Genomic DNA, 23,384 nt, shown 5'->3' on the forward strand with positions numbered 1-23,384 from the left:
TCCCGCATCACGGGTTGCGGGGGTGCCGCCGCCCGCCCCGCACCGGTGCGCTCCGAGTCCCGTAAGCCGCTTTGCCCTGACGCTCGGTAAAGCCCCGGCGCGGCCTATTTACGGCAGCAGCGAGCCTAATCCCCGAGCGCTGCCGCTGGGGGGGGGGGGGGGGCGGGTGTATGAGCCGGGAGACCCCCGCTGTGCCCGCGGCCGCGGGGGTCCCGCTCGGTCCCGTTCGACCCCGCCACCCCCCCCCCACCCCACCCCCCGCACCGAACCCGTGCGCTGCGGAATGCGGGCACCGGGAAGCGGCGGGGGGAACCGCGCCCGGGGGCGGTTCCGGAGCCCCCGCAGCTCTTGCTCGAAGCCTGCATCCCCCCCCCCGCCCGGGCCTCGGGACCCCCGACGCGCCCCGCGCCCCCCGCTCACCGGCCGGGCCGAGCTGCGCGGGGTCCGCTCGCTGCGCGCCGGACGGGGCGGGGCTTGGGCGGGGCGGGGCTTGGGCGGGGCGGGGCTGCGTGCCACAGGAGGCGGGGCCGCTCGCTGGGGGCGGGGCCACGGAGGGCCGCGCAGCAGAGCGCCGCCTGGCGGCGGCAGGGCGAGCTCGGCGCGGGCGGCGCCGGTCCCCGCCGTGTCACGCGTGGGGACGGTCACGCACCCCCCACCCCCCCCGGTGACGCGCGAGGGGACGGCCGCCACGTGTCCCCCTGTCACCCCCTGGGGGTGGCCCGTGCGCCTTATGTCATCCTCGTGTACGCCTCACCCACCCGGTGGGGACTTTTCCGTGTTCTCTGGTCACTCGTGGGGCTGGCCACGGGTCCCGCGGTCGCGCGCGAGGGACAGGCGCTTGTCCCCCTGTCACCCGCGCGGCTGGCCCCGTGTCATTCTCCGGGACGGTACCGTGTACCGCTGCCATCCGTGGGGCATTTTCCGTGTGACCTCGTCACATCTGGGGTCAGTTCCGTGTCCCCGGGTCACTCGTGGGGCCAGTCATTCCCGTGTACCGCTGTCACCCGAGGCGCTTTTTTCGCACCCCCTCGCCACGCCTGGGGTCAGTTCCGTGTCCCCGGGTCACTCGTGGGGCCGGCCACGCACGACGACCAGTCACTTGTCCCCCTGTCACCCGTGGGGCTGGTGCCGTGTCCCGCGTGCGGCCGGTCCCGCGGCCGCAGGTCCCACCCTGCGGGATGGCCACGCGTCCCCCTGTCCCGCGTGGGGCCCGTCCTGTGTCCCCACCCCGGCCCCGCCCCCCGCCCTTCCCCTTCCCGTTTTGGCCCCGTTTCGGTTTCGGTTCTTGGCCGGGGCGGAGCCTCGCAGTCTCCGGTGCGTGGGGGGACCCTGCCCCGCGGGGTGTGGGGGGCCCTGCCGGGGGGTGTGGGGTCCCCACGGGGCCGGGGAGGACCGGGGCGAGCGGGGGGTCCCGGTCCGGGGCGTGGGGGGTCCTGCTTGTGGCTACACGTGTCCCGCCCCGGGGACGCGGTGCCGGGGGGAGGGGGAGGGGGGTCCGTGGTCCAGGGGGTGCGGGGGGGGCACGGACGGGGGGGTTGGGGTCCCGGGGGGTCACGGCAGGGCGGGGGGCGTAACGGAAGCGAGGGGGTGCCAGCCCCAAATGTGTGGGTGCCGCAGGATGGCAGGGGGGGTGCTGGAGGTGCAGGGGGTCCCCCCCGACGCCCCCGAGGAGCTGCTGGTGCTGTACTTCGAGAGCCGGCGGCGCTCGGGCGGGGGGCCCGTGCAGAGCTGCCAGCGCCTCGGCCCCCTCCTCTTCCTCACCTTCGAGGACCCCCAGGGTAAGTGTGGGCAGGGGGTCCTGTCCCAGTCCCAGCTGGGAGGACTGGGGTGGGGTTTGGGGGTCTCAGTCCCACTGGGAGCACGGGGATGGGGTGTGTGACTGTTCCCAGTTCCAGCTGGGAGCCCTGGGATGGGACTTGGGGGTCCCAGTCCCAGTGGGAGCACTGGGGTGGGGTTTGGGGATCTCAGTCTCACTGGGATCACTGGGATAGGGTTTGGGGGTCTCAGTCCCACTGAGATCACTGGGATGGGGTTTGGGGGTCTCAGTCCCACTGGGATCACTGGGATGGGGGTTTGGGGATCTCAGTCCCACTGGGATCACTGGGATGGGGTTTGGGGGTCTCAGTCCCACTGAGATGGGGTTTGGGGATCTCAGTCCCACTGGGATCACTGGGATGGGGTTTGGGGGTCTCAGTCCCACTGAGATGGGGTTTGGGGATCTCAGTCCCACTGGGATCACTGGGATGGGGGTTTGGGGATCTCAGTCCCACTGGGATCACTGGGATGGGGGTTTGGGGATCTCAGTCCCACTGGGATCACTGGGATGGCATTTGGGGATCTCAGTCCCACTGGGATCACTGGGATGGGGTTTGGAGATCTCAGTCCCTCTGGGATCACTGGGATGGGGGTTTGGGGATCTCAGTCCCACTGGGAGCACTGGGATGGGGGTTTGGGGGTCTCAGTCCCAGCTGGGAGCAATGGGATATGATTTGAGGGTCTCAGGCCCACTGGGATCATTGGGATGAGGTGTGTGATTGTCCCAGTTCCAGCTGGGAGCCCTGGGATGGGATTTGGGGGTCTCAGTCCCAGTGGGAGCACGGGGATGGGGTTTGGGGATGTCAGTCCCACTGGGATCACTGGGATGGGGTTTGGGGGTCTCAGTCCCAGATGGTAGCACTGGGATGGGATTTGGGGATCTCAGTCCCACTGAGATCACTGGGATGGGATTTGGGGATCTCAGTCCCACTGGGATCACTGGGATGGGGTTTGGGGGTCCCAGTTCCAGCTGGGAGCCCTGGGATGGGGTTTGGGGATCTCAGTCCCACTGGGTACACTGGGATGGGGGTTTGGGGATCTCAGTCCCACTGGGATCACTGGGATGGGGTTTGGGGGTCTCAGTCCCACTGAGATCACTGGGATGGGGGTTTGGGGGTCTCAGTCCCAGCTGGGAGCACTGGGATGGGATTTGAGGGTCTCAGGCCCACTGGGATCATTGGGATGAGGTGTGTGATTGTCCCAGTTCCAGCTGGGAGCACTGGGATGGGACTTAGGGGTCCCAGTCCCAGTGGGAGCACTGGGGTGGGGTTTGGGGATCTCAGTCCCTCTGGGATCACTGGGATGGGGTTTGGGGGTCTCAGTCCCACTGAGATCACTGAGATGGGGTTTGGGGATCTCAGTCCCACTGGGATCACTGGGATGGGGGTTTGGGGATCTCAGTCCCACTGGGATCACTGGGATGGGGTTTGGGGGTCTCAGTCCCACTGAGATCACTGAGATGGGGTTTGGGGATCTCAGTCCAGCTGAGATGGGGTTTGGGGATCTCATTCCCACTGGGATCACTGGGATGGGGTTTGGGGGTCTCAGTCCCACTGAGATCACTGGGATGGGGGTTTGGGGGTCTCAGTCACAGCTGGTAGCACTGGGATGGGATTTGAGGGTCTTAGTCCCACTGGGATCACTGGGATGGGGTTTGGGGGTCTCAGTCCCAGTGGGAGCACTGGGATGAGGTGTGTGACCGTTCCCAGTTCCAGCTGGGATCACTGGGATGGGATTTGGGGGTCTCAGTCCCACTGGGAGCACTGGGATGGGGTGTGTGACCGTTCCCAGTTCCAGCTGGGAGCCCTGGGATGGGATTTGGGGGTCCCAGTCCCAGTGGGAGCATTGGGATGGGGTTTGGGGATCTCAGTCCCTCTGGGATCACTGGGATGGGGTTTGGGGATCTCAGTCCCTCTGGGATCACTGGGATGGCGTTTGGGGGTCTCAGTCCCACTGAGATGGGGTTTGGGGATCTCAGTCCCTCTGGGATCACTGGGATGGGGTTTGGGGGTCTCAGTCCCACTGAGATCACTGGGATGGGGGTTTGGGGGTCTCAGTCCCAGCTGGGAGCACTGGGATGGGGTGTGTGACCGTTCCCAGTTCCAACTGGGAGCCCTGGGATGGGATTTGGGGGTCTCAGTCACAGCTGGTAGCACTGGGATGGGATTTGAGGGTCTCAGTCCCAGTGGGATCACTGTGATGGGGTTTGGGGATCTCAGTCCCGCTGGGTACACTGGATGGGGTTTGGGGGTCTCAGTCCCAGTGGGAGCACTGGGATGGGATTTGGGGATCTCAGTCCCAGCTGGGAGCACTGGGATGGGATTTGAGGGTCTCAGTCCCACTGGGATCACTGGGATGGGGTTTGGGGGTCTCAGTCCCAGTGGGAGCACTGGGATGGGGTTTGGGGGTCCCAGTCCCACTGGGATCACTGGGATGGGATTTGGGGATCTCCGTCCCAGCTGGGAGCACTGGGATGGGATTTGGGGGTCTCAGTCCCAGTGGGAGCACTGGGATGGGGTTTGGGGGTCTCAGTCCCACTGGGAGCACTGGGATGGGGTGTGTGACCGTTCCCAGTTCCAGCTGGGAGCCCTGGGAAGGGATTTGGGGGTCTCAGTCCCAGTGGGTACACTGGGATGGGGTGTGGGGGGCCCAATCCCTGCTGGGAACACTTGGATTGCATTTGGAGCTTCCAGCCCCTCTGGGTACACTGGAGTAGGGTGCGGGGGGATCCCAGTTCCGCTGGGTACACTGGGATATTGTGGGGAATCCCAGCCCCACTGGGTACACTGGGGTAGGGTTTGGGGAGCCCAGTCCTTACTGGGGGCACTGAGGTGGGCTGTGGGGCTCCCAGTCTCAACTGGGAGCACTGGGATAGGGTATGGGGGATCCCAATCCCACTGGGTACACTGGGATAGGGTGGGGGGGAGGCAATCCCTACTGGGAGCGCTGGGATTGTGTTTGGAGTTCCCAGCCCTCCTGGGAGCACTGAGGTGGGCTGTGGGGCTCCCGGTCCCACTGGGATTGTCTTTGGAGCTCCCAGCCCCACTGGGTACACTGGGATAGGGTGGGGGGGATCCCAGTCCCCCTGGGTACACTGGGATATAATGGGGAATCCCAGCCCCACTGGGTACACTGGAGTAGGGTGTGGGGGGCCCAATCCCGACTGGGAACACTGGGATTGGAATTCCCAGCCCTCCTGGGAGCACTGAGGTGGGCTGTGGGGCTCCCAGTCCCGCTGGGAGCACTGGTGAGCAGTGCTGTGCCCCCGGGGGGTGCTGGGGTGCCGGGTGAGTCCCTGGTCACCCCGGCTTCCCTCCACAGATGCACAGAACGTGTTGGCCCATGGCACCCACAGGCTTGGGGGGGCCGAGCTGGGGGTGCGCCCGGCCCCCCCCTGGGACCCCACCCACCTGCTGCTGCACGGCCTCGACCCCAGGACCCCCTCACCGCACCTGGACTTACCCCTGGAGACCCTGCTGGGGGTCCCCCCTGGCACTGTGACCCTGTGCCAGGCCTCTGTGCCCGGCTGGGGCTTGCTGCGCCTGCAGGACCCCCTCACCCCCCCAGGTGGGACTGGGGGGCACACCAGGGTGGGATGGGGATGTCAGGGGTGGAGTTGTGGAGGGCAAAAGTGGTGGGGTGGAGGTGCCAGGGGGTTGGGGGGAGCAGGGTGGGGATAAAGGGGCTGGGCTGGAAGGGTCAGGCTGCTGAGGGGTGGGGGGACAGTGGTGCCAGGGGTGGGAGTATGGGGGGGGGGCAGGGGGCTGGTGGGCTGGGGGGTCTGGGAGCACTGGGGTGGCGTTGTTAATTGGACACAAAATGAGTACACAGTGAGTTCAAAAGAAAAAAAGACTAAATTTTATTTCTGATCTCGAAATACGGAGAATTCTAAAAGTGACAGTGGATTGGAGGACGGAATTGCTACCTCTTCAACCACACTGGTCAAACTAGTAGTCTGTTAATTCTCTCTTGTTACAAAGGAGAATGCAAAACAATCATTATTTATGTAAACAGTGCGTGAGAACTCTAGTTGAAATACGTAGGCAGTAGAAGGTGTAGAAAACTTCTAAAATAACTCCAAAGCTCTCAGAACGACTGTAAAAGAAAACTCAGCACTTTCAAAAATCAGGGCAACAGGGTGGCATTTTGGGGTGCGGGGTTCTGCTGGGTGCCCAGCGCCCAGACGGCGGCACGGCCGCAGGCTCGCCGGTGCCAGCATGGTGCCAGCGCTGCCTCTGCCGCAGAGCTGGCGTCGGCGGAGCAGCGGGCGCGGCAGCAGGGGCTGGCGCTGCTGCGGGCGCCGCAGAGCCCCGCGGTGCTGGTGCGGGCAGCAGGGCCGGCGCCGAGCCGGGACCTGCTCGAGCTCTACTTCGAGAACCGGCGCAGCGGCGGCGGCCGCGTGAGGGACGTGCGGCCGCTGCCAGGTGGGCGCGGGGCCGTCGTCACCTTCCAGGAGCCAGCAGGTGAGGGGCTGCCAGCGGGAACCCCTGCCGGTGCCAGGAGACCGCGGGGAGCTGCTCTGGGCCACCGGCTGCCCGTCCGTTTGTCCCCCCGCAGCCGCAGAGCGGGTGCTGCAGAGGCCACACCGGCTGCAGGACATGGTGCTGGAGCTCATCCCCCACTTCCCCTTCCTGGAGCTGCTGGAGGCGACCACGGACGCGGCCCTGGATGGTGTCCCCCCTCCGGATAGGGCCCCTCCTCCTGACATGGAGCCCCTGGTGGTCAGGGACCCCTTGGTGGACACAGATTGCCCGCCGGCCACAGAGGCATCCTCAGAGCCCGCCGTGGCACACACCAACCCCCCACCGGACACAGCGCCAGTGCCGGCAGCGCCAACATCGCCCCCGGGGCCGCGGCAGCCTTCAGCCGCCTTCCCCAGCAGGGACAAGGACACAGAGGGGTTCAGGGCCGTGCCCAGCCAGGCCCAGCCCCCGAGGACCGTGTCGGTGGTGGTCCCGGAGCCAACGGCGGCGGTGCCGGTGCAGGATGAGGCGCTGGTGCCGGCAGAGCCGGGAGCTGTGCGGTACCTGCAGCAGCACTACCAGGACATGCTCAGCAGCGTCTCCGACGTGTCCCTGCTGCCCCTGGAGGGAGGGGACGTCTCTGGGTTCCGGGTGAGCTGCAGGCAGGGGTGTGGGCAGGTGCAGGCAGTGGTGCAGGCAGGTGTAGGCAGGTACAGGTGCTGGCAGTAGGGCAGGCAGGTGCAGGCAGCGGTACAGGGAGTTACAGGTAGGTGTGGGAAGGTGCAGACAGGTGTGGACAGGTGCAGGCACCAGTGCAGGCAGGTGCAGGAAGGTGTAGGCAGTGGTGCAGGGAGGTGTGGGCAGATACAGGTGCAGGCAGCAGTGCAGGCAGGTGCGGGAAGGTGCAGGCAGTGGTGCAGGGAGGTGTGGGAAGGTGCAGACAGCGGTGCAGGGAGGTGTGGGCACGTACAGACAGGTGTGGACAGGTGTGGGAAGGTGCAGGCAGTGGTGCAGGGAGGTGTGGACAGATACAGACAGGTGCAGGCAGCAGTGCAGGCAGGTGTGAGAAGGTGCAGGCAGCGGTGCAGGGAGGTGTGGGCAGGTACAAGTGCAGGCAGGTGTGGGCAGGTAGAGGCAGGGGTGTGGGCAGGGGTCTCTGCTGCGCTCCCACCTCCCCGTGCTCACGGCACATCCTGGTGCCAGAGGCTGCCAGCCCCGTGGTGCTGCCCACGCTGCCTGCAGGTGAGTGGGGAGCTGGGCAGGCGCTGGTGCCCAGGTGCTGACCCTTTGCCTGTCTGCTGACAGGTGAGCGGGGAGCCGGGCCGGTGCCAGGCCGTGGCGGATTTCCTGCAGAGCCTGCTGGACTCTGTGGCCTCGCACTCCACAACCCTGCGCTTCCCCGGTGTTGCCCGCTTCCTGTGGGACCTGGCTGGGCAGAGCCTCCTCCAGCAGCTGGAGAGCCGCTTCCAGTGCGTCATCCAGCTGGACAGCGAACCCTGGAGCCCTCCAGATCCCCAGGTGCAGCCTCACGGGGAGGGGTCTGGCAAGTGGGAGCCGTTGTGCTGGTCCCTGCTGTGCCACAGCAGCGCTGGTGATGCCACCCCTTGATCCCCACAGCTGGAGCTGGACGAGCTGCTGCCTGCAGTCAGCCACCAGGAGCCTCGGTCACAGTCCTGGCACCAGGACCTGCCTGAGGGCAGCAATGCAGCTGCTGATGGTGATGGTGGTGGTGAAGGCTTTCATCCCAGCACAGGTGAGGGGCGAGGGCGCCACTCTGGTGCCTGCTCTCCGGGTGCTGCAGTTGGGATGAGGAGGCCATGGGTGCTGGTCCTCCCCCAGGACACGGTGGGGCCTCATGGCTGACACCTCGCTGCTCCTGCAGAGGAGATCAAGAAGGTGCTGGCAGCACTGCGCCCGAGTGACGCCGACGAGCGTGGGAGCCCCGAGCTGTGGCCCGGCACTGACCCCAGCAGCGAGTGGGACCACAACTCTGCCTTCATCTGTGCAGCCGGTGGGGAGGGTACCGGGGAGCTGCTGTCGGACGCTGAGGTGGAGGAGGAGGAGGCGCAGATGGCTCTGGCCATCCAGTACTCCATGGACCACACGTGGTGCGAGCAGGAGGAGCTGGCGCGTGCCACCGCCCTGTCCCTGCACTCCTACAGCCGGGAGCAGGAGCAGGAGCAGGCCGAGGAGGACGCCAGGCTCCTGGCCGCGCTGGAGGCCTCGCTGGAGGAGGCGCTGCTGGCGGCAGACGCGGCGTGGGTGACGGTGTTCTGCTCCTTTGAGCAGGACGCCTCGTCGGTGGCGCGGGAGCTGGAGCGGGCGCTGGCGGGGCTGCTGCAGACACGGGACGTGGCGAGCGAGCGGCTGCGGGCGCTGCCGGCCGCCGGCCGCTGCGCGCTGGCCCTGCTGCGGTGCCGGCACGCCGTGCAGCTCGGCCTGCGCGGCGACACCGCCATGCTGCGTGGCTTCGCCGAGTACATGGACCCTGCCGCCCGAGACCTCGCGTCGCTGCTCCACCGCCTGCCGGCGCCGGGGCACGGTGCCACCGCTGCCGCCACTGCCACCGCTGCCAGTGCTGCCGCCACGCATTGGGTGCGCTGGGACCCCTCTGGCACCGCTGTCCCCTACGCCCCCGAGACAGCGGCGCTGCTGGAGCAGGCCTGGTTGCACCAGGAGCGCCGTCTGGATCTGGTGCTGGATGGGCGGCCCTTCACCGTGGATTTGGAGCGCATGGAGGAGTTCGACATCGGCAGCGCCCGCGCCGTGCCCGTCTGCCGCAGCCAGCCCCCGCTGGACAGCACCTTCTTCCCGCTGGGTGCGTGTGGGTGCCGTGGGGGCAGCCCTGCCCCTCGCTGCGCCCACGCTCACCGGGGCTTTGTCTGGCAGGGCCAGAGCTGGCAGGTCTGGAGGAGGAGGTGCGGCTGATGGCGCTGGCTGAGGACTCAGAGGAGTTCGCCGACACGGTGCGGCATTTCTGCGGGACTCTGGAGGAGCTGTGCAGCCAGATCAGCGTCGTGCAGGTAGGGCTGGGCATGTGGGACCCCGGGGTGTCCCCGTGGCAGAGCAGTGACGCGGCGGTGCCCAGCAGGTGCAGAAGCTGATCCATCCAGTGCTGTACAAGCAGTACCAGCTGAAGAAGGGCAGCGTGAAGCGTGCCTGTGCCGCCGGCACCGCCGTGGAGCGCGTCCTCTTCCACGGCACCACCAAGGCCTCCAGCTGCGAGATCTGCCTGCACGGCTTCAACCGCAGCTTCTGCGGGAAGAACGGTGAGCGCCGGGCAGCTGTGGAGTGACCACGTGGCGCCCTTGGTGTGGGAACAGGGTGCCAGGGGAGGCATCGTGCCGTCAGCAGGGGAACAGCGTGCCGATGTGGGAATGGTGCCATTAGCATGGGAAGGGGGCACTGAGGGGGGCGTGGTGTCCATGTGGGCCTGGTGCTGACAGCATGGGAACAGGGCACTGGGTGCCATTGGCATGGGTGCCAGTGGCAGGGACACTGGGTGCCAAGGTGGGGACAGTGCCATTAGTGTGGGAACGGGCTGGTGAGGTGGGCACGGTGCCATTGGCACAGGAAGAGGGTGACCATGGGGGCATGGGAGTGGGGTTCCAAGGTGGGCACAGTGCCCTCCATGTGGAATGGGGTGCCAAGGTGGGCACGGTGCTCTCGGTGTGGGAACTGGGTTGTAAGGTGGGCATGGTGCCATTTGCACAGGAGTAGGGTGATGATGGGTGCATGGGAATGGGGTTCCAAGGTGGGCACGGTGCCCTCCATGTGGAATGCGGTGGTGAGGTGGGCACGGTGCCCACCTCAGGGGCAGGAATTGGGTTAGGGTTAGGGGCAGGAATTTGCACAGCAATTGGGTGATCATGGTTGCATGGGAACACAGTTCCAAGGTGGGTGTGGTGCCCTCAGCGTGGAATGGGGTGCCAATATGGGCCCGGGGTGCCGATGCGGGCCACGGTGCCGCTGGCACACACCCCCCGTGCCCCAGCTGATGCCCGCCCCCGCAGCCACGCTCTACGGCCGCGGCGTGTACTTCGCGGCGCGCGCGGCCATCTCGGCGCGGGACCGCTACTCGCCCCCCAGCGCCAACGGCACCAAGTTCATCTTCATGGCCAAGGTGCTGACCGGGGAGTTCACGGCCGGGCGGCCGGGGCTGCAGGCACCCCCTCTCCGAGAGGGCTGTGGGGTCCCCCAGCGCTACCACAGCGTGGTGGATGACCCCCGGCAGCCTGACATCTTCGTCATCTTCAACGACACCCAGGCCTACCCCCAGTACCTCATCACCTGCCGCAGCCGCCGCGGGGGCCCCCTCTGAGCCCCCCGGCTGTGGCTCTGCTTCAAGGACCCCTTGTTATCCCCTCCGGTGTCCCCTGGCACTGGTGCCATTGCGGGGGTTATGGTGTCCAGGTGTGCAGGGCCCTGCCCAGGAGCTCAGAGTGGGGGGATCCTCACTTGGGGCTGCTCCTGGGCACCCTCGTGCCAGGGCAGGAGGTGGGCAGGAGGACTTGGGGTCACCCGTGTGACGCCAGTGAAATTTGGAATTAAAACTTGAAATAAAATTTGGAATAAATTGGAGCCTTCTGCATGGCTGGGATTGAGGGGGGACTGGGAGAAGGGAGGAGAGGTTCCAGTCCCAACTGGGAGCATTGGAATAGGGCGAATGTCTCATTCCCAACTGGGATCACTGGGAGCTGGGGTCAGGCAGGAGCCTGGCTGTGTGTGAGTGCTGTGTTCTCCTGTGAGGTCGCTGTGCTGGCCGGTGGCTCTGGGCCACCCAAGGGCTGGACCTGGCCACTCCTGCACCTCTGCCTGTTCCCTGGACCCTTCCTGCTCCTCACCTGCTCCCTGCCTCCTCCCTACCTGTTCCATACTTCCTCCCTACCTGCATCCTGCTTCCTGCCTGCTCCTCACCTGCTCCCTGCCTGCACCCTATCTGCATCCATCCTGCTCCCTGCCTCTTTCCTACCTGCTCCCCGCTCCCCACCTGTACCCTGCCTGCTCCCCACCTGTATCCTGCTCCCTGCCTGCTCCTCACCTGCTCCCTGCCTCTTCCCTGCTTCCTCCCTACTCCCTGCCTCTTTCCTACCTGCTCCCCGCTCCCTACCCGCATCCTGCTTCCCACCTGCTCCCCAACTGTTCCCTGCTCCCTGCCTGTTCCTCTGGCCCACTGCGCCCTGAGCTGTGCTAGGGGGAACCCGGGTGCCCCCACTGTGGGTGCGGGCAGAGCCTCCACCGTGGGCAGGGCTGGCAGCACTGCTGCCCACCGGGTGAGACTCTCCAGCAGGCAGCGGTGGGGGAAGGCAGGGGTGCCCAGCGTCCCCTCCGTTGCCCACTCAGATACCCCAAGTCACAGGTGGGCAAGCGAGGGGCTGGGGGTCTCGGTGGCACCCGCGCCCCTTTGGGGAGCCCACACGCAGTGGGCACGAGGGTGACACCAACGGCCCCGGCCCCGCGGGCACGGGCGGCTCCAGGGCAGGGCGCGGTGGCACCGCGCCGGCGTGTGCCAGCCCCGCTGACGTGTGCCAGCGCTGGGATCCCGTCGGGCACCGTGCCAGCCGCGCCAGCCCCGCGCACGTGGCGCCAGCCCCGCTCCCCGGGGAGCGCCGGCGGATGGAGGTGAGAGCCGAGAGGGTCGGGGGTGCAGGAGGGGTCCTGGCCGCACGCCCACCCCCTCTGCAGAGTCCGGTTGCCGCGCGCCCCGCGGGTGCCCCGGGAGAGGAGTGCCCGGCGCTGCCGGTGCCAAGCGTGCCGGACCTTTGTCCCCTGACGCCGAGGGGCCCGCGGGGCCCAGCGCCGCTGAAAAGGGCCCTTTGTCCGGCTCTGGCCGGGGGATTCGCTCCCTGCGCCCGTGCCGGCACCGGCACATGACCGCGGCAGGAGCGGCTGCGCCAGCACCGGATCCGGACGGACGGAGTGAGCGGCAGCCCTGGTACGACCGCAGCGAGAGCGGGTCGGGGGTCTGAGCCTTGGCCCCCTCACGGCAGGTACCACGGTGGGGACAGAGTGTCCGGGAGAGGGTCCCGACCTCCGCGCTGCCGGTGCCACCTTGCGCTGCCCCGGTGTCGGGTCCCGGGGGTCCCCCATGCCTCTCCGGTCCGGGGTCCCCGGTGGTCTCTGCGCCCCGCGGGGTGGGTGCAGTTGGGCTGGGGTTGCCGGGGTCATTTTGGCACGCGATGGCCCCGATGAGGCCCCGGTGGGGCTGGGGGTCGGGGGGCTGTGCCATGTGATGCCACGCCAGTAACTGGATGTGGCGGGGGGCACCGGGGGTCTTTGTAGCCCCCGAGACCCCGCAGTGCGGGCGTGTGTGTGTGTGTGTGTTTGTGTGTGTACAGGTGTGTTCCTGTGCCCTGCACACCGCGGTGCTTGCGCCGGGGCGTGCCTGCAGCCAGCCGGGGCCGGGCACACGCATGTCCACCCGTGCCCACCCGTGTCCACACCCAGGTGTGCTCACGCACTGGGGAGCTGCGCACACGCCTGTTGTCCGCTCCAGATCCCTTTCCTGGTACCGGCTCTGGCTCCTGGCACCAGCTCTGGGTCCCACTGGCTCCAGCTTCTGGTACCAGCTCCAGTTCCTGGTACCAGCTCCAGCTCCTGGTACCAGCTCCAGCTCTCGGCACCAGCTCTGGGACCTGGCAGCAGCTCCGGTTCCCAGCACCAGCTCTGGATCAAGGCTCCGGTTCCCAGCACTGGTTCCCGGCCCTGACCCCAGTCCCCAGCCCCATCTCCCCAGCTGCACAGGGGATCCCCGGCTCCAGAGCCTCCCCAGCTGCCAGAGCAGGCGTCCTGCTGCAGCGCTGGTAGCTGGAGCCGTGCTCTGTTCTCCTGCCAGAAGAGAGGCTGGTGGCCGGCAGGGTGTGACCACCGCGCCGGAGCCGTGCCAGGGCCGTGCCAGTGCCGTGCCAGGGCCGAGCCGGGGCCGAGCCGGGGCTCCCATCTCACCCCTCCGCCGCCAGGCTCACATGGGCTCTGAATGCGGCAGCCGGCGGTGGCCCGTGCCACCGTCAAACGTGCTGCTGGCCGAGCCGGTGTGCCGGTGCTGGGCCGGTGCTGGGCCCACAATCGAGCGCCCAGGCGGGGCGGGCAGTGCCGAGCGGCTGCGGGACTTCCCTGCGGGAGAGCGGGGCGGAACCAGCTTCGCTGGGAGCGCTGGGCGGGGTTCACCCTCTCCGCACTGGTTGCAGTGGTGGGGGTTAACCCTCTCCACATTTGGTGTACTGGTCACAGCTACCCTCTCTGGACTGGGTGTACTGGGTGTACTGGTCAGTTAACCCCTGTCTGTTCGGTGTACTGGGAGCACTGGTCAGGGTTAACCCTCTCCATACTGGATGTACTGGGGAGAGTTAATCCTCTCCGGATTGGGTGTACAGGGGAGGGTTAACCTTCTCCGTACGGAGCGTACTGGGTGCACTGGTCGCAGTTAACCCGTGCCTTGCTGGGTGTACTGGGAGCGCTGCTCGGGGTCGGCCCCTGGTGCTGGCTGCGCTGGGAGCACTGGTCGGAGTTGGCCCCTGGTGCTGGCTGTACTGGGAGCACTGGTCGGGGTTAATCCTTCCCGCGCCGGGTGCCCGGGGGTGCTTCCCTCGCGGGGTGCGCCGGCTGTGGAGGGTGGGGCGGTGAGATAAGGCGCCCCCCGCTGCCCGCCCCCCGCCCCGCCCCTGCCGCGAAGCCGGAGCCGGTGCCGGTGCCGGTGCGGGCGGAGCCCCCGGGGCCATTTTCCCCCGGAGCCCCCGCGGTACCGGTGCCGCATCCCCCCTCCGGAGCCCTCCCGGTGCCGGTGCCGTTCCCCCCCCCCCGGTCATGCCCCCTCGTCGCGTCTTGGCGGACATCGTGGCGCTCGGTGAGTCCCCGCGCGTGGGACCCCCCCCGGCACACTCCCCCGTGGAGCCGGGACGGGCGGGGGGCGGGGGGTGGCTTGGAGGATGCTGCGGGGCTGCCGCAAGGCTTGGGGGGAAGGGGGGGCTGCGGCGTGGAGGGGTGGTGCGGGAGGGCTCTGCTGGGGGTGCGAGGGGTGTTTGGGTGCTGACACCCGAGTCTAGGGGCAGGGGGGTCCCTATGGCCCCCCGCTGTGGTGGGGGGAGGCAGCGCCAGGCCTGGGGTGGAGGGGCTGCTCGGGGGACGTGGGCGATGGAGCCGGTGACTCAGGCTTGGCACAGCGCTGTCCCCCACGCCCGCCCCCCACCTGCTCCCCTTCACTTACGCCCCCACGCCCGTCCCCCATCTCTTCCCCACGCCCACCCCCCGCCGCCACCCCACTGCGGTGGGTCCGGTGATGCCGGTGGGTCCGGGGGTGCCGGTGATGTCGGTCACTCCGGGGTCTCAGGGTGCCGGGAGGGCCGGGCGCTGTGATGCCGGTGATGCCGGTGGCTCCCGGTGCCGGGCCCGGTGGTGCCGGGCCCGGTGACTTTCCCGGGTTCGGAGCTTCTGCAAATGGCGCCTCGGCCGCGGCAAACGCCCGGTGCTGCCGGCTCCCCGGGGAACGAGCCCGAGCCGGTGTCAGGGCTGCGGTGGCGCCGGGGCGGAGGTGGGATCGCGGAGGTGCCGGGATCGCGGAGGTGTCGGGATGCTGGGGGCAGGATCACGGAGATGCCGGGATAGCGGGGGCAGCGGGATGGCGGAGGTGCCGGGATGGCGGGGGCGGGATCACGGAGGTGCCGGGATGATGGAGGCGGGATGGCGGAGGTGCCGGGATGGAGGGGGCAGGATCACGGAGGTACTGGGATCAGAGTCATCCCCGCCGCTACCGGCACCCTCCGCCCCGCTCCCCTGGGAGCACTCCGGCACCGAGGTGCTGCAACCGGCACCGACCCCGCGGGCCGGCCGAACCCCGGCCCAACCCGGCAGCCGCTCCGAGACACGGAGCCGGCCTGACCGCTGCCCCGCTGCCGGTGCGGTCTTATCTCCCACGGCTTCGATCCGGCTGTTCTTCCCGTGCGCTCCCCGGCTGCGGCGGCACCGCGGGCGGTCCCACGGGCGAGTTCCCGGTGCCGGACCAGCCATCACCGCGGCTTCCTGCCCGTCCCTTCGCCGCTGTGGCCCCGTGGGGATCGTGACCCTAGCGACACCGCCCTGCACGGCACGGCTCGGCACGGACCCCGCTTCCCCGGGGCTGTCCCGAGGGGTTCCGGCATCTCCGGGCGCCCCGTGATTCCTCCGTGTGCTGCAGCGGGCGCTGCCGGTGCGGCGGTCCCGGTGCCCGGTGTCCCTAGCACCGCCTCTGTACTGCAGGAGCCGGGATCGGCGGTGCCGGGGGTCCCTGAAGAGAGAGGGGGGCAGTGGCGGTGCCGGGGGTCCCTGTAGCGAAAGGGGGGGCAGTGGCGGTGCCGGGGGTCCCTGAAGCGAGAAGACAGGAGGTGGTAGTGCCAGGGGTCCCTGGTGCCCCGGTACCGGGGGTCCCTGAAGCAAGAGGCGGGCAGTGGCGATGCCGGGGGTCCGTGGTGCCCCGGTACCGGGGGTCCCTGAAGCGAGAGGCGGGCAGTGGCTGTGCCGGGGGTCCGTGGTGTCGCGATGCCGGGGGTCCCTGAAGCGAGAGCGGGGGAAATGACGATACCGGGGATCCGTGGTGCCCCGGTACCGGGGGTCCCTGAAGCGAGAGGGGAGCAGTGGAGATGCCGGGGGTCCCTGGTGCCCCGGTGCCGGGGGTCCCTGACGCCGTCCCTCTGTCGCAGGAGCCGGGGTCGACGGCGATGGCGGAGGAGAGCTCGAGTGGCAGCAGCGGCTCGCCTGGCGCCGGGGACACGCTGCCCTGGAACCTGGGCAAACACCAGCGCTCCCAGCGCGCCAAGGCGGCCGCGGGCAACGGGACGGTGCTGGACCCCGCCGAGAGAGCCGTCATCCGCATCGCAGGTACGGCCCGGGGGCCGGGAACGTGTCCGGGGCGTCGGGGTGTGACAGGGGAGCCGGGGCGCGTCTGGCGAGTTGGGCCGTGACTGGTGGGCTCGGCGTGAGCCGCTGTGGGGGGGTGGGGGGCCGGGATGTATCCGGGCCCCTGGGACGTGACCCGGGGGACTCGGCGCGCGCGGGGGGATGGAGGTGTCGGCGCTGGCTGGAGGCCCGTGGGGCGATGCCGTGGGAGTCCCACGGGGGCCCGGGGATCGAGGGGTGACAGAGCGCTGGGAGCTGTGCTGAGGTCGGGGCAGTGAAGCCGCTCTGGGGGATGCCAAGCCGTGCCGAGCGGTGCCGTGCCGTCCCCATACGGCTGCCAATGTGTCCCCATAAAATGCTCGGCGTTTCCCTCCCATAGAGCACCCAGCCCCCCCCGCGGCACAGAACCCTCCCCCCCCGGCTATTTCCGTTACACCTCCCTGTCCTTCCCCGCCTCCCTCCCTCTCTCCCTCCCTCTCTCTCCGCCCCGCCCCCCCTCATCCCCCCCCACCCCCGTCGCTGTCCCCGCTCGAGTTTCGGGGCATTAATGTCTATTTTTAGGGATGACGATGCCCCGTCCCATGGGGCCGGTGTGTCCCCCCCCCCCACCCCCAGCTCGCCCACGGCTGGGACTGGGCTCGGGGAGGGGGGGGGTGTTGGGGGCCGCGGTGGGGCCCCCTCAGTGCCCCTCAGGTGGCACTGGGAGACGGAGCTTTAAAAATCCCTCGGTGCTCATGGGGCTGCTGGGGGAGTCCCGGGGGACGTGACGCCCCTGTCCCCACCAGCCGGAGAGGACGCGGGGGTCTCTGTGAGGGGCTGAGCATTCGCTAGGGGAGGGGGCGCCCGGTCTGCCCCTCGAGCGAGGGTGGGGAGTTCAGGGTGCGAATCGGGGGGGGTCCCTGCGCCGGCTGTGGGGTGCACCAGGCGCCCCCCACCCAATCCCTCACCACCTGCGACCCCAGCCCCACACGGTCCCCTGTCACCTGCGACCCCTGTCCCTTATCACCCACCCCTCGCCCCCCCCTCGCGCTTCTCTGGGCACCCGTGGGTGCCCCACGGACGGGGCCAGCAGTGTCGGGGTTCGGGCAGTGCCACATCCCCAGCACCGAGTGACCCGTTTGGGGGCCGTAGAGGACTTCACTTGCCCCGTGCCCCACAGGGTGCCCTGCCCCACGGTGCCGTGTCCGTGGGTGCCGTTTCCGCGAGTCGCGGCGCGCCTCGGGGCGGTGTCCGGCGGTTCCTTTAAAGGGCTGGGCGGGGGCACGTCCCGTCCCCTGTCCCGTCCCCCTGTCCCGTCCCGTGCCCCTGCCCAGCCGCGGGGTGCGGGGCCGCCGAGCCGCCGGACACGCCGGACACGCCGGGCACGCCGGACCCCGGCCCCGGCCCCCGCCCTCGCCCCCCAAAACCGCCCTCCGCCGCCATGGCCGCCTCCTGCCCCCCTCCCGCGCCCGAAGAGCAGGACTTCATCCAGGCCTACGAGGACGTGCGGGAGCGCTACAAGGGTACGGGACCCCTGCCCCACCGCGGGCCGGCCGGGGGGCGCAGTGGGGCGCCGGCCGCGGGGGGGGGGCCGCGGGGGAGCGCGGCCGCTCATTCCCATAATTGGGCACGACGGGCACCGCCAGCCCCGGCACGGCCGGGGGGGCCGGGGTGGGGGGCCCGGGGGACACGGCCCGGCACCGCGGACCCCGCGGGGAACCCCCCAGGCCGCTGCCCTCGCCGGAGCTCGGTGCCCGCGGGCGGGTGGGGAGCTGTGCCCGCGCCCCCCGGAGCGACTGGCGGCGTCGGAGGCGGCGTGGTGGGGCAGGGGGGTCCCTCCGAATGTTCCGGGGACAGACGTGGTGCCGGGTGGCCGGGGGCGGCGCGGAGGGGGTACGGGCGGTGAGGGTGCGGCGGCGAGGGGCAGTGGAGCGCCGGTGCTCGGCTGTGGCGTTGGTGGCATCGGTGGCATCTGTGGCATCGGTGGCGTCTCGGGGTACGAGCCCCGCGCCGGGTGGTGGGTCTGACCCCGATGCTGTCCGCAGTGCCCCCGGTGCCTGAGCGTGGCCGAGGGCGCCCCGGTGTCGCGGCGTGGGGCCGGCAGCGGCCGCGGCCATGCCCTTACATGGGAGCGGGTGCTGCCTGCGGGGGGAGCCCCCCCCGGCCCCGCGCCGGGGGTCCCAGCTGTCCCCGCTGCGGGGTCCTGGCCGCTCCCACCGGAGTGGGACCCCGGTGTCGGGGTGGTGGGAACGGCCTGCGGTCCCCGCTTGGTGCCACCGGCAGTTGTGCCACAGTGCCGGTGTCCCCCGGCTGAGGGACCCTGGTGCACTTGGTGCTGTCAGGAGCAGCTCAGCACGTCTGAGCCTGGCAGATCTCACCACGGTCCGGGTGCCACCAGCGGGGATGGCACAAGGTTCGGCAGCTGCTGTCCCTCAGCGGTGCCAGGGCACCATGGGATGAGTTGGTGAGACTTGGCTGGCAGTGCTGGGCAAGTGGCAGGGGTTCATTGTCACCTGGCTGTCCCACCTTGATGGGTGCTGGCAGGGGTTCATTGTCACCTGGCTGTCCCACCTTGATGGGTGCTGGCAGGGGTTCACTGTCACCGTGCTGTGTCACCCCATTGGGTGCTGGCAGGTGTTTATTGTCATCGTGCTGTGTCACCTCTCTAGGTGCGGGCAGGTGTTTATTGTCATCGTGCTTTCCCACCTTTCCAGGTGCTGGCAGGTGTTCATTGTCACTGTGCTGTCCCACCTCACCAGGTGCTGGTGGGTTTGGCTTTGTGGGTCCTTACGTGGGAGTTTTGTGTCATTCTGCTGCCACCTCACCGTGTGCCACCAGGTTCAGTGTCACACTGTGGTCCTACCTCACCGTGTGCCACCAGGTTCAGTGCTGTAGGTCCTGGGGCAGGTGTTTGGTGTCACCGTGTCACCCCACCTTGTCAGATGCTGGCAAGTTTGGTATCACCATGTGATCCCACCGTCCTTGGTGCCGGGGTTTGGTGCTGTTGGACACGGGCTGGGCTCCGTGTCACTCCTCAGTGAGTGCCAGAGGGTTTGGTGTCACTCAGCTGTCCCACCTCACTGCGTGCCGGTGGGGGACCGAGAGCGGGGGTTCCTGTCACCCCTTGCCAGGTGCTGGCGGGTTTGGTGCCGTGGCCCATGGGGTGGGTGCGGATGCCCGGTGGCTGAGTGGCCGGAGGGCAGTTTGTCTGGAGGGGTGGTGATGTCACGGCTGAGCCAGCACAGCCGGGAAGCCTCACAAGCCAGGCCGGGCGGGAAGGGTGACACAGTGGCGGTGGGCACGGAGCCCATCGGAGCTGGTGATCCCTGCCAGCGTGGCTGGCACGTGCCGTCCCTGAGGCTCAGAGCCCAGGGGACCCAACACCTGCTCTGCCAGGGACTCTGCCACGCGTGGGGCGGGGCTGGAGGGGCTGGAGGTGGCTCTGGTGTGGGGCTGGGCGCTGGGGATGCTGAGGGTACTGGGATCCCCAGGAGAGATGGGTGCTGAGCACCTCATGCCCTCTCTGTTAGAGCCATTAATGTGGCACAGGGCCTGTGGGCACTGAAGCCAGGCTGGAGGGCACCATCTGCACTGTCACCATCACCACTGTCATTGTCACTGTTGCAGCTGGGCCCCAGGCTTGGCATCCATAGTCACCTGTGGGGGAGAGCTGGGCCCCTGGGACACCCCGGCCCTTCACCAGGGTTGTAGGGTGGAGACCGTGCCAGGGTCCCTGCCAGGGTCCCTGCCAGGGTCCCTGGAGATGGCTGGGGGTCACAGTGGCCACAGCGCAGTGGCCATGCCACAGTCCTTCCCAGTGTCCCTGGGAGTGAACAGTGGCCCAGTGGCTGCACTGTGGTGACTCTGCCACGGACCCTCCTGGTGTCCCTGGGGGGCTGGCTGCTGTCCCCCCCGGTGTCCCTGGGGCTAGGGGGCTGGCTGCTGTCCCTAGGGCTAGGGGGCTGGCTGCTGTCCCTCCTGGTGTCCCTGGGGATCTGGGTGTGCCTGCTGGCCACAGTGGCCATGGTAGCCACAGTGCAGTGGCTATGCTGGAGTCGCTCCTGAGGTCCCTGGGGCTTGGAGGCTGGCCAGTGTCCTGAGTGTGGTGGCCAGCGGCTATGGTGGCTACAGTGTGGTGGCCTCCTGGTGTCCCTAGGGCTGGCTGGTGGCCATGGTGTGGTGGCTGTTCCGCAATCTCTCCTCAGAGACTGGATGGTGGCTGCAGTGGTTGAGGTGTGGTGGCACTGTCAGGGTCCTTCTCAGCGTCCCCAGGGCTCTGGGGGTGGCTGTGGTGTGGTGACCAGTGGCTGGTGGCTGTGCTGGCTCTCTCCTGGTGTCCCTGGGGCTCAGGGGTTGGCCAGTGGCTGTGGTGGAGGGGCTGTGCTGAGTCCCTCCTGATGTCTCCGGGGCTGGCCAGTGGTGGCAGCATGGTGGCCATGCCACAGTCCCTCTTGGTGTCCTCAGAGCTGGCTGGTGGCTGCGGTGTGGTGGCTGTGCTGGGTCCCTCCTCATGTCCCCAGGGCTGGCTGGTGGCCGCAGTGTGGTGGCCATGCCACAGTCCCTCTTGGTGTCCTCAGGGCTGGCTGGTGGCCACAGTGCAGTGGCCATTCCTGGTTGGGTTTGGGGCTGGTGTGGCCACGCAGAGCTGAGGCTGAGGCCTGGCACCACCAGCTGGCACCGTGCCGGGGCTCCCGCCATTCCCCCCAGACAGTGGTGCCGGTGCCAGCGAGGGCAGCTGGGGGGGTCCCCTGCCCCCCCTGAGGGACAGATGCCCACTCAGCACTGCTGGCCCGGCAGAGCTGGACTGAGGCCTCACGCCCCGGGGGTGGCCCCACCGGGGGGGAGCTGGGTTGGGTGAGCCTGGAGGGCTGTACTGGAATGGGGGGGCCGGGCACGGGGGCACTGTGTGTGCTGGGTGCGAGGGGGGTCTCCGCCCTGGGGGGGTCTGGGAGGTGGGAGCACACTGGTGGAGGGGCTGTGCTGTGTTTGTGGGGGACAGGGGGGCTGTGCTGGGGGGGGCCTGTGCTGTTGTTGATGGGGGGGGGTCTCTGCTGTGCTGGGGGCCGGGGAGGGCCGTGCTGGTGGCACTCTGTGCCGTGCCGGGGGGGCTGCGGGGCCGGTCCCAGCCGCTGGAGGGGGGGGGGGGGCGGTGTCGGTGCCGCAGGGGCGGGGGGCTGCGGCGGCGGGGCGGGGCGGGGCGGGCCCGCGGCCGGGGGGGCGGGACGGACCCGCCCCGGGGCTGCGGGACCGGCCGGCAGCGTGCGGGAGTGCGGGCGGCCATGGAGGGGGCGCGGGGCATCCACCACGAGATCGCCTCCCTCAAAGGTACCGGGGGAGGGGGCACCGGGAGGGGTCCCGGCGCCAAGCCCACGGGGACCGGCGGGAATTCCGCGTCCCGGGGAGGGTTCCGCGTCCCGCGGCGGGGGGGCCCGCGTCCCGGGGAGCTCCAGCCGCGCCGCATCCCTCCTGTGCCAATGTCGCAGCGCAGGCAGGAGGGCGGGGGTCACCGGGGACGCCCCGGCATCACCGGCATCACTCAGAGTTACTCGGTGCCGCCAGGCCCTTGCCAGGCTCCGCCGTGGCGGTGCCGTGTTACCGAGCCGTGCTGCAGAGCCGGCGCGCTGGGGCGTGAGTAACGGGCGCCGGCGGATGCCGGTCACGGGGCTGCTGGCGGCCACCGGCCCCTGTGTCACCGCAGCGGGCAGAGAGCCACGGCGGGGCCCGGCACCGCAGCGAGCCGCCGGGCCGGGGTCGGGCCGGAACGGAGCCCGGCGAGGGTCGGCATGTACCCGGCGGGAGATGGGATGGACGCCGGGAAAGTCGCGATGGAGCCCGGGAGCCTCAGGGTGAAGTCAGCGAGGGTCGGGGTGGGATGGACACCGGCGAGGGTCGTGATGGACTTCGGGAGGATGGGCATGGGGTGGAATTCGGGCAGGTGGGGATGGGATGGACCTCGGCCGGCTGGGGATGATCCCGGCAAGGTTCGGGATGAACCCGCCAGGGTCAGGCGATGTCGCAGGCCCCAGCGAGGGATCCCAGGTCGTGTCCCCTCCTGCAGAGCCCGGGCTGCGGCGAGGCTGATTTACGGTGAGAAGTGTCCCAGCGCCGGGATTCCCGCCGGCGCCGGGACCCCTGCCGGCGCCGGGACCCCTGCCGGCATCAGCCTCATTACGAGCCGGCCTCTGGCCGCGGTGCCCTCCGCAAACAGCCGCGGCTTTGTTCCGCTGGGCACGGGGAGCCCGGCGGCCCCGCCAGACCCCAGCACTGGCACCGGCACCGGCGCTGGCACCGGCACCAGGACGGCAGCGCCGGGCCCGTGGCCAGAAGCCGCTGCCACAAGCGCTGCCCGCCCCACATTTGGGGCCGCCCGAGGGTTCTATGGGTCGTAGGGGTGAGGGGCTCATGGGATGCACAGGACCGGGATTGTGGGGGTGCCCTCAGCCCCTCGTGCTGGCAGCCGGTGCTCCCGGCCCGCCCCGAGATGCGACGCGGCGAGCGGAGCTGCGGGGCCGATGCGGGAGGGCTCTTCCCCGGTGGGTGCGGGGCGGTGCCGGCGTCCCAGTGCCAGCACGGGGCAGCGGCGGCACGCTGGCGATGGCCCCGCTGTCACATCGCGTTGGATCACGGCGGGCGGCGGGCGCTGACGCGGCACTTCCCGGAGGGAGCCGCCGGCGCGGCCGTGACCCCGCTGCGGGATGGGGGTGCGGGGCCGCGGCTGGGGGGACGCGCTCCTGCTGCCTCCATCACTTCTCTATAGATGCGCCCATTGCTTCCTCCATCGCAGACACCATCACTCCCCCACTGCTGCTCCCCATCATTTCTCATCCCTGCCCCACTTTGTCCCCATCCCTGCCCCCCATCACTCCCCCTCCCTCGACCCCCAGCCGCTTCCCCCCTCGCTCCTGCCATCTATCCCGCCCCGCTGGGATTCTGGGGTGCTGTGAGGCTCTGTGGGTGCAGCATGCCGAGGTGGGGCTCAGACAGGCAACTGCTGCTCTCCCAGGGGATTCCCTCTGAGGGGGTCTGGGCAGCCCAGTGCTCCTGGTGCCCCTGCACCAGCTGTGCTGGCACCCCAGTGATAGGAGGGTCTCACAACGGGAGCCCTGCTCTGCCACCCCACTCTGCCCTCCGGGATGGGGAAGTTGTGCAAGTCCTGGTGGGGCCCCCGGAGACGCCAGTGCATGCTCATCAGTCCCCACGGCTTTGGGATCCCCGGGGCCTGGCAGCTCTGGGGCGGGCACCCCACAGGCAGCAGCTCCC

General features: G+C 69.3%; 2 protein-coding genes across 2 annotated transcripts in view; both read left to right on the forward strand.

The window, feature by feature from the left end:
- The first annotated feature begins 1,252 nt into the window (after positions 1 to 1,252).
- PARP10 (poly(ADP-ribose) polymerase family member 10) lies at positions 1,253 to 10,835 on the forward strand. The gene is made up of 11 exons (XM_068178120.1): positions 1,253 to 1,314; positions 1,618 to 1,778; positions 5,137 to 5,382; positions 6,060 to 6,278; positions 6,373 to 6,929; positions 7,584 to 7,796; positions 7,896 to 8,031; positions 8,161 to 9,096; positions 9,168 to 9,301; positions 9,370 to 9,547; positions 10,292 to 10,835. Exons 2-11 carry the CDS (start codon positions 1,619 to 1,621, stop codon positions 10,597 to 10,599), a joined length of 3,087 nt encoding a protein of 1,028 aa, XP_068034221.1. The 5' UTR covers positions 1,253 to 1,314; position 1,618; the 3' UTR covers positions 10,600 to 10,835.
- A 4,042-nt stretch (positions 10,836 to 14,877) lies between these two features.
- Positions 14,878 to 23,384, forward strand: part of PLEC (plectin) — a 93,136-nt gene continuing 84,629 nt past the window's right edge. Inside the window, exons 1-2 of the mRNA XM_068177291.1 lie at positions 14,878 to 14,901; positions 15,950 to 16,127. Coding sequence (XP_068033392.1) covers positions 14,893 to 14,901; positions 15,950 to 16,127 — 187 coding nt within the window. The 5' untranslated portion in view covers positions 14,878 to 14,892. The remainder of the gene's footprint in view (positions 14,902 to 15,949; positions 16,128 to 23,384) is intronic.

This window comes from Anomalospiza imberbis, chromosome 1 (genome assembly GCF_031753505.1).
Source record: "Anomalospiza imberbis isolate Cuckoo-Finch-1a 21T00152 chromosome 1, ASM3175350v1, whole genome shotgun sequence".
NCBI classification, from domain to species: domain Eukaryota; kingdom Metazoa; phylum Chordata; class Aves; order Passeriformes; family Viduidae; genus Anomalospiza; species Anomalospiza imberbis.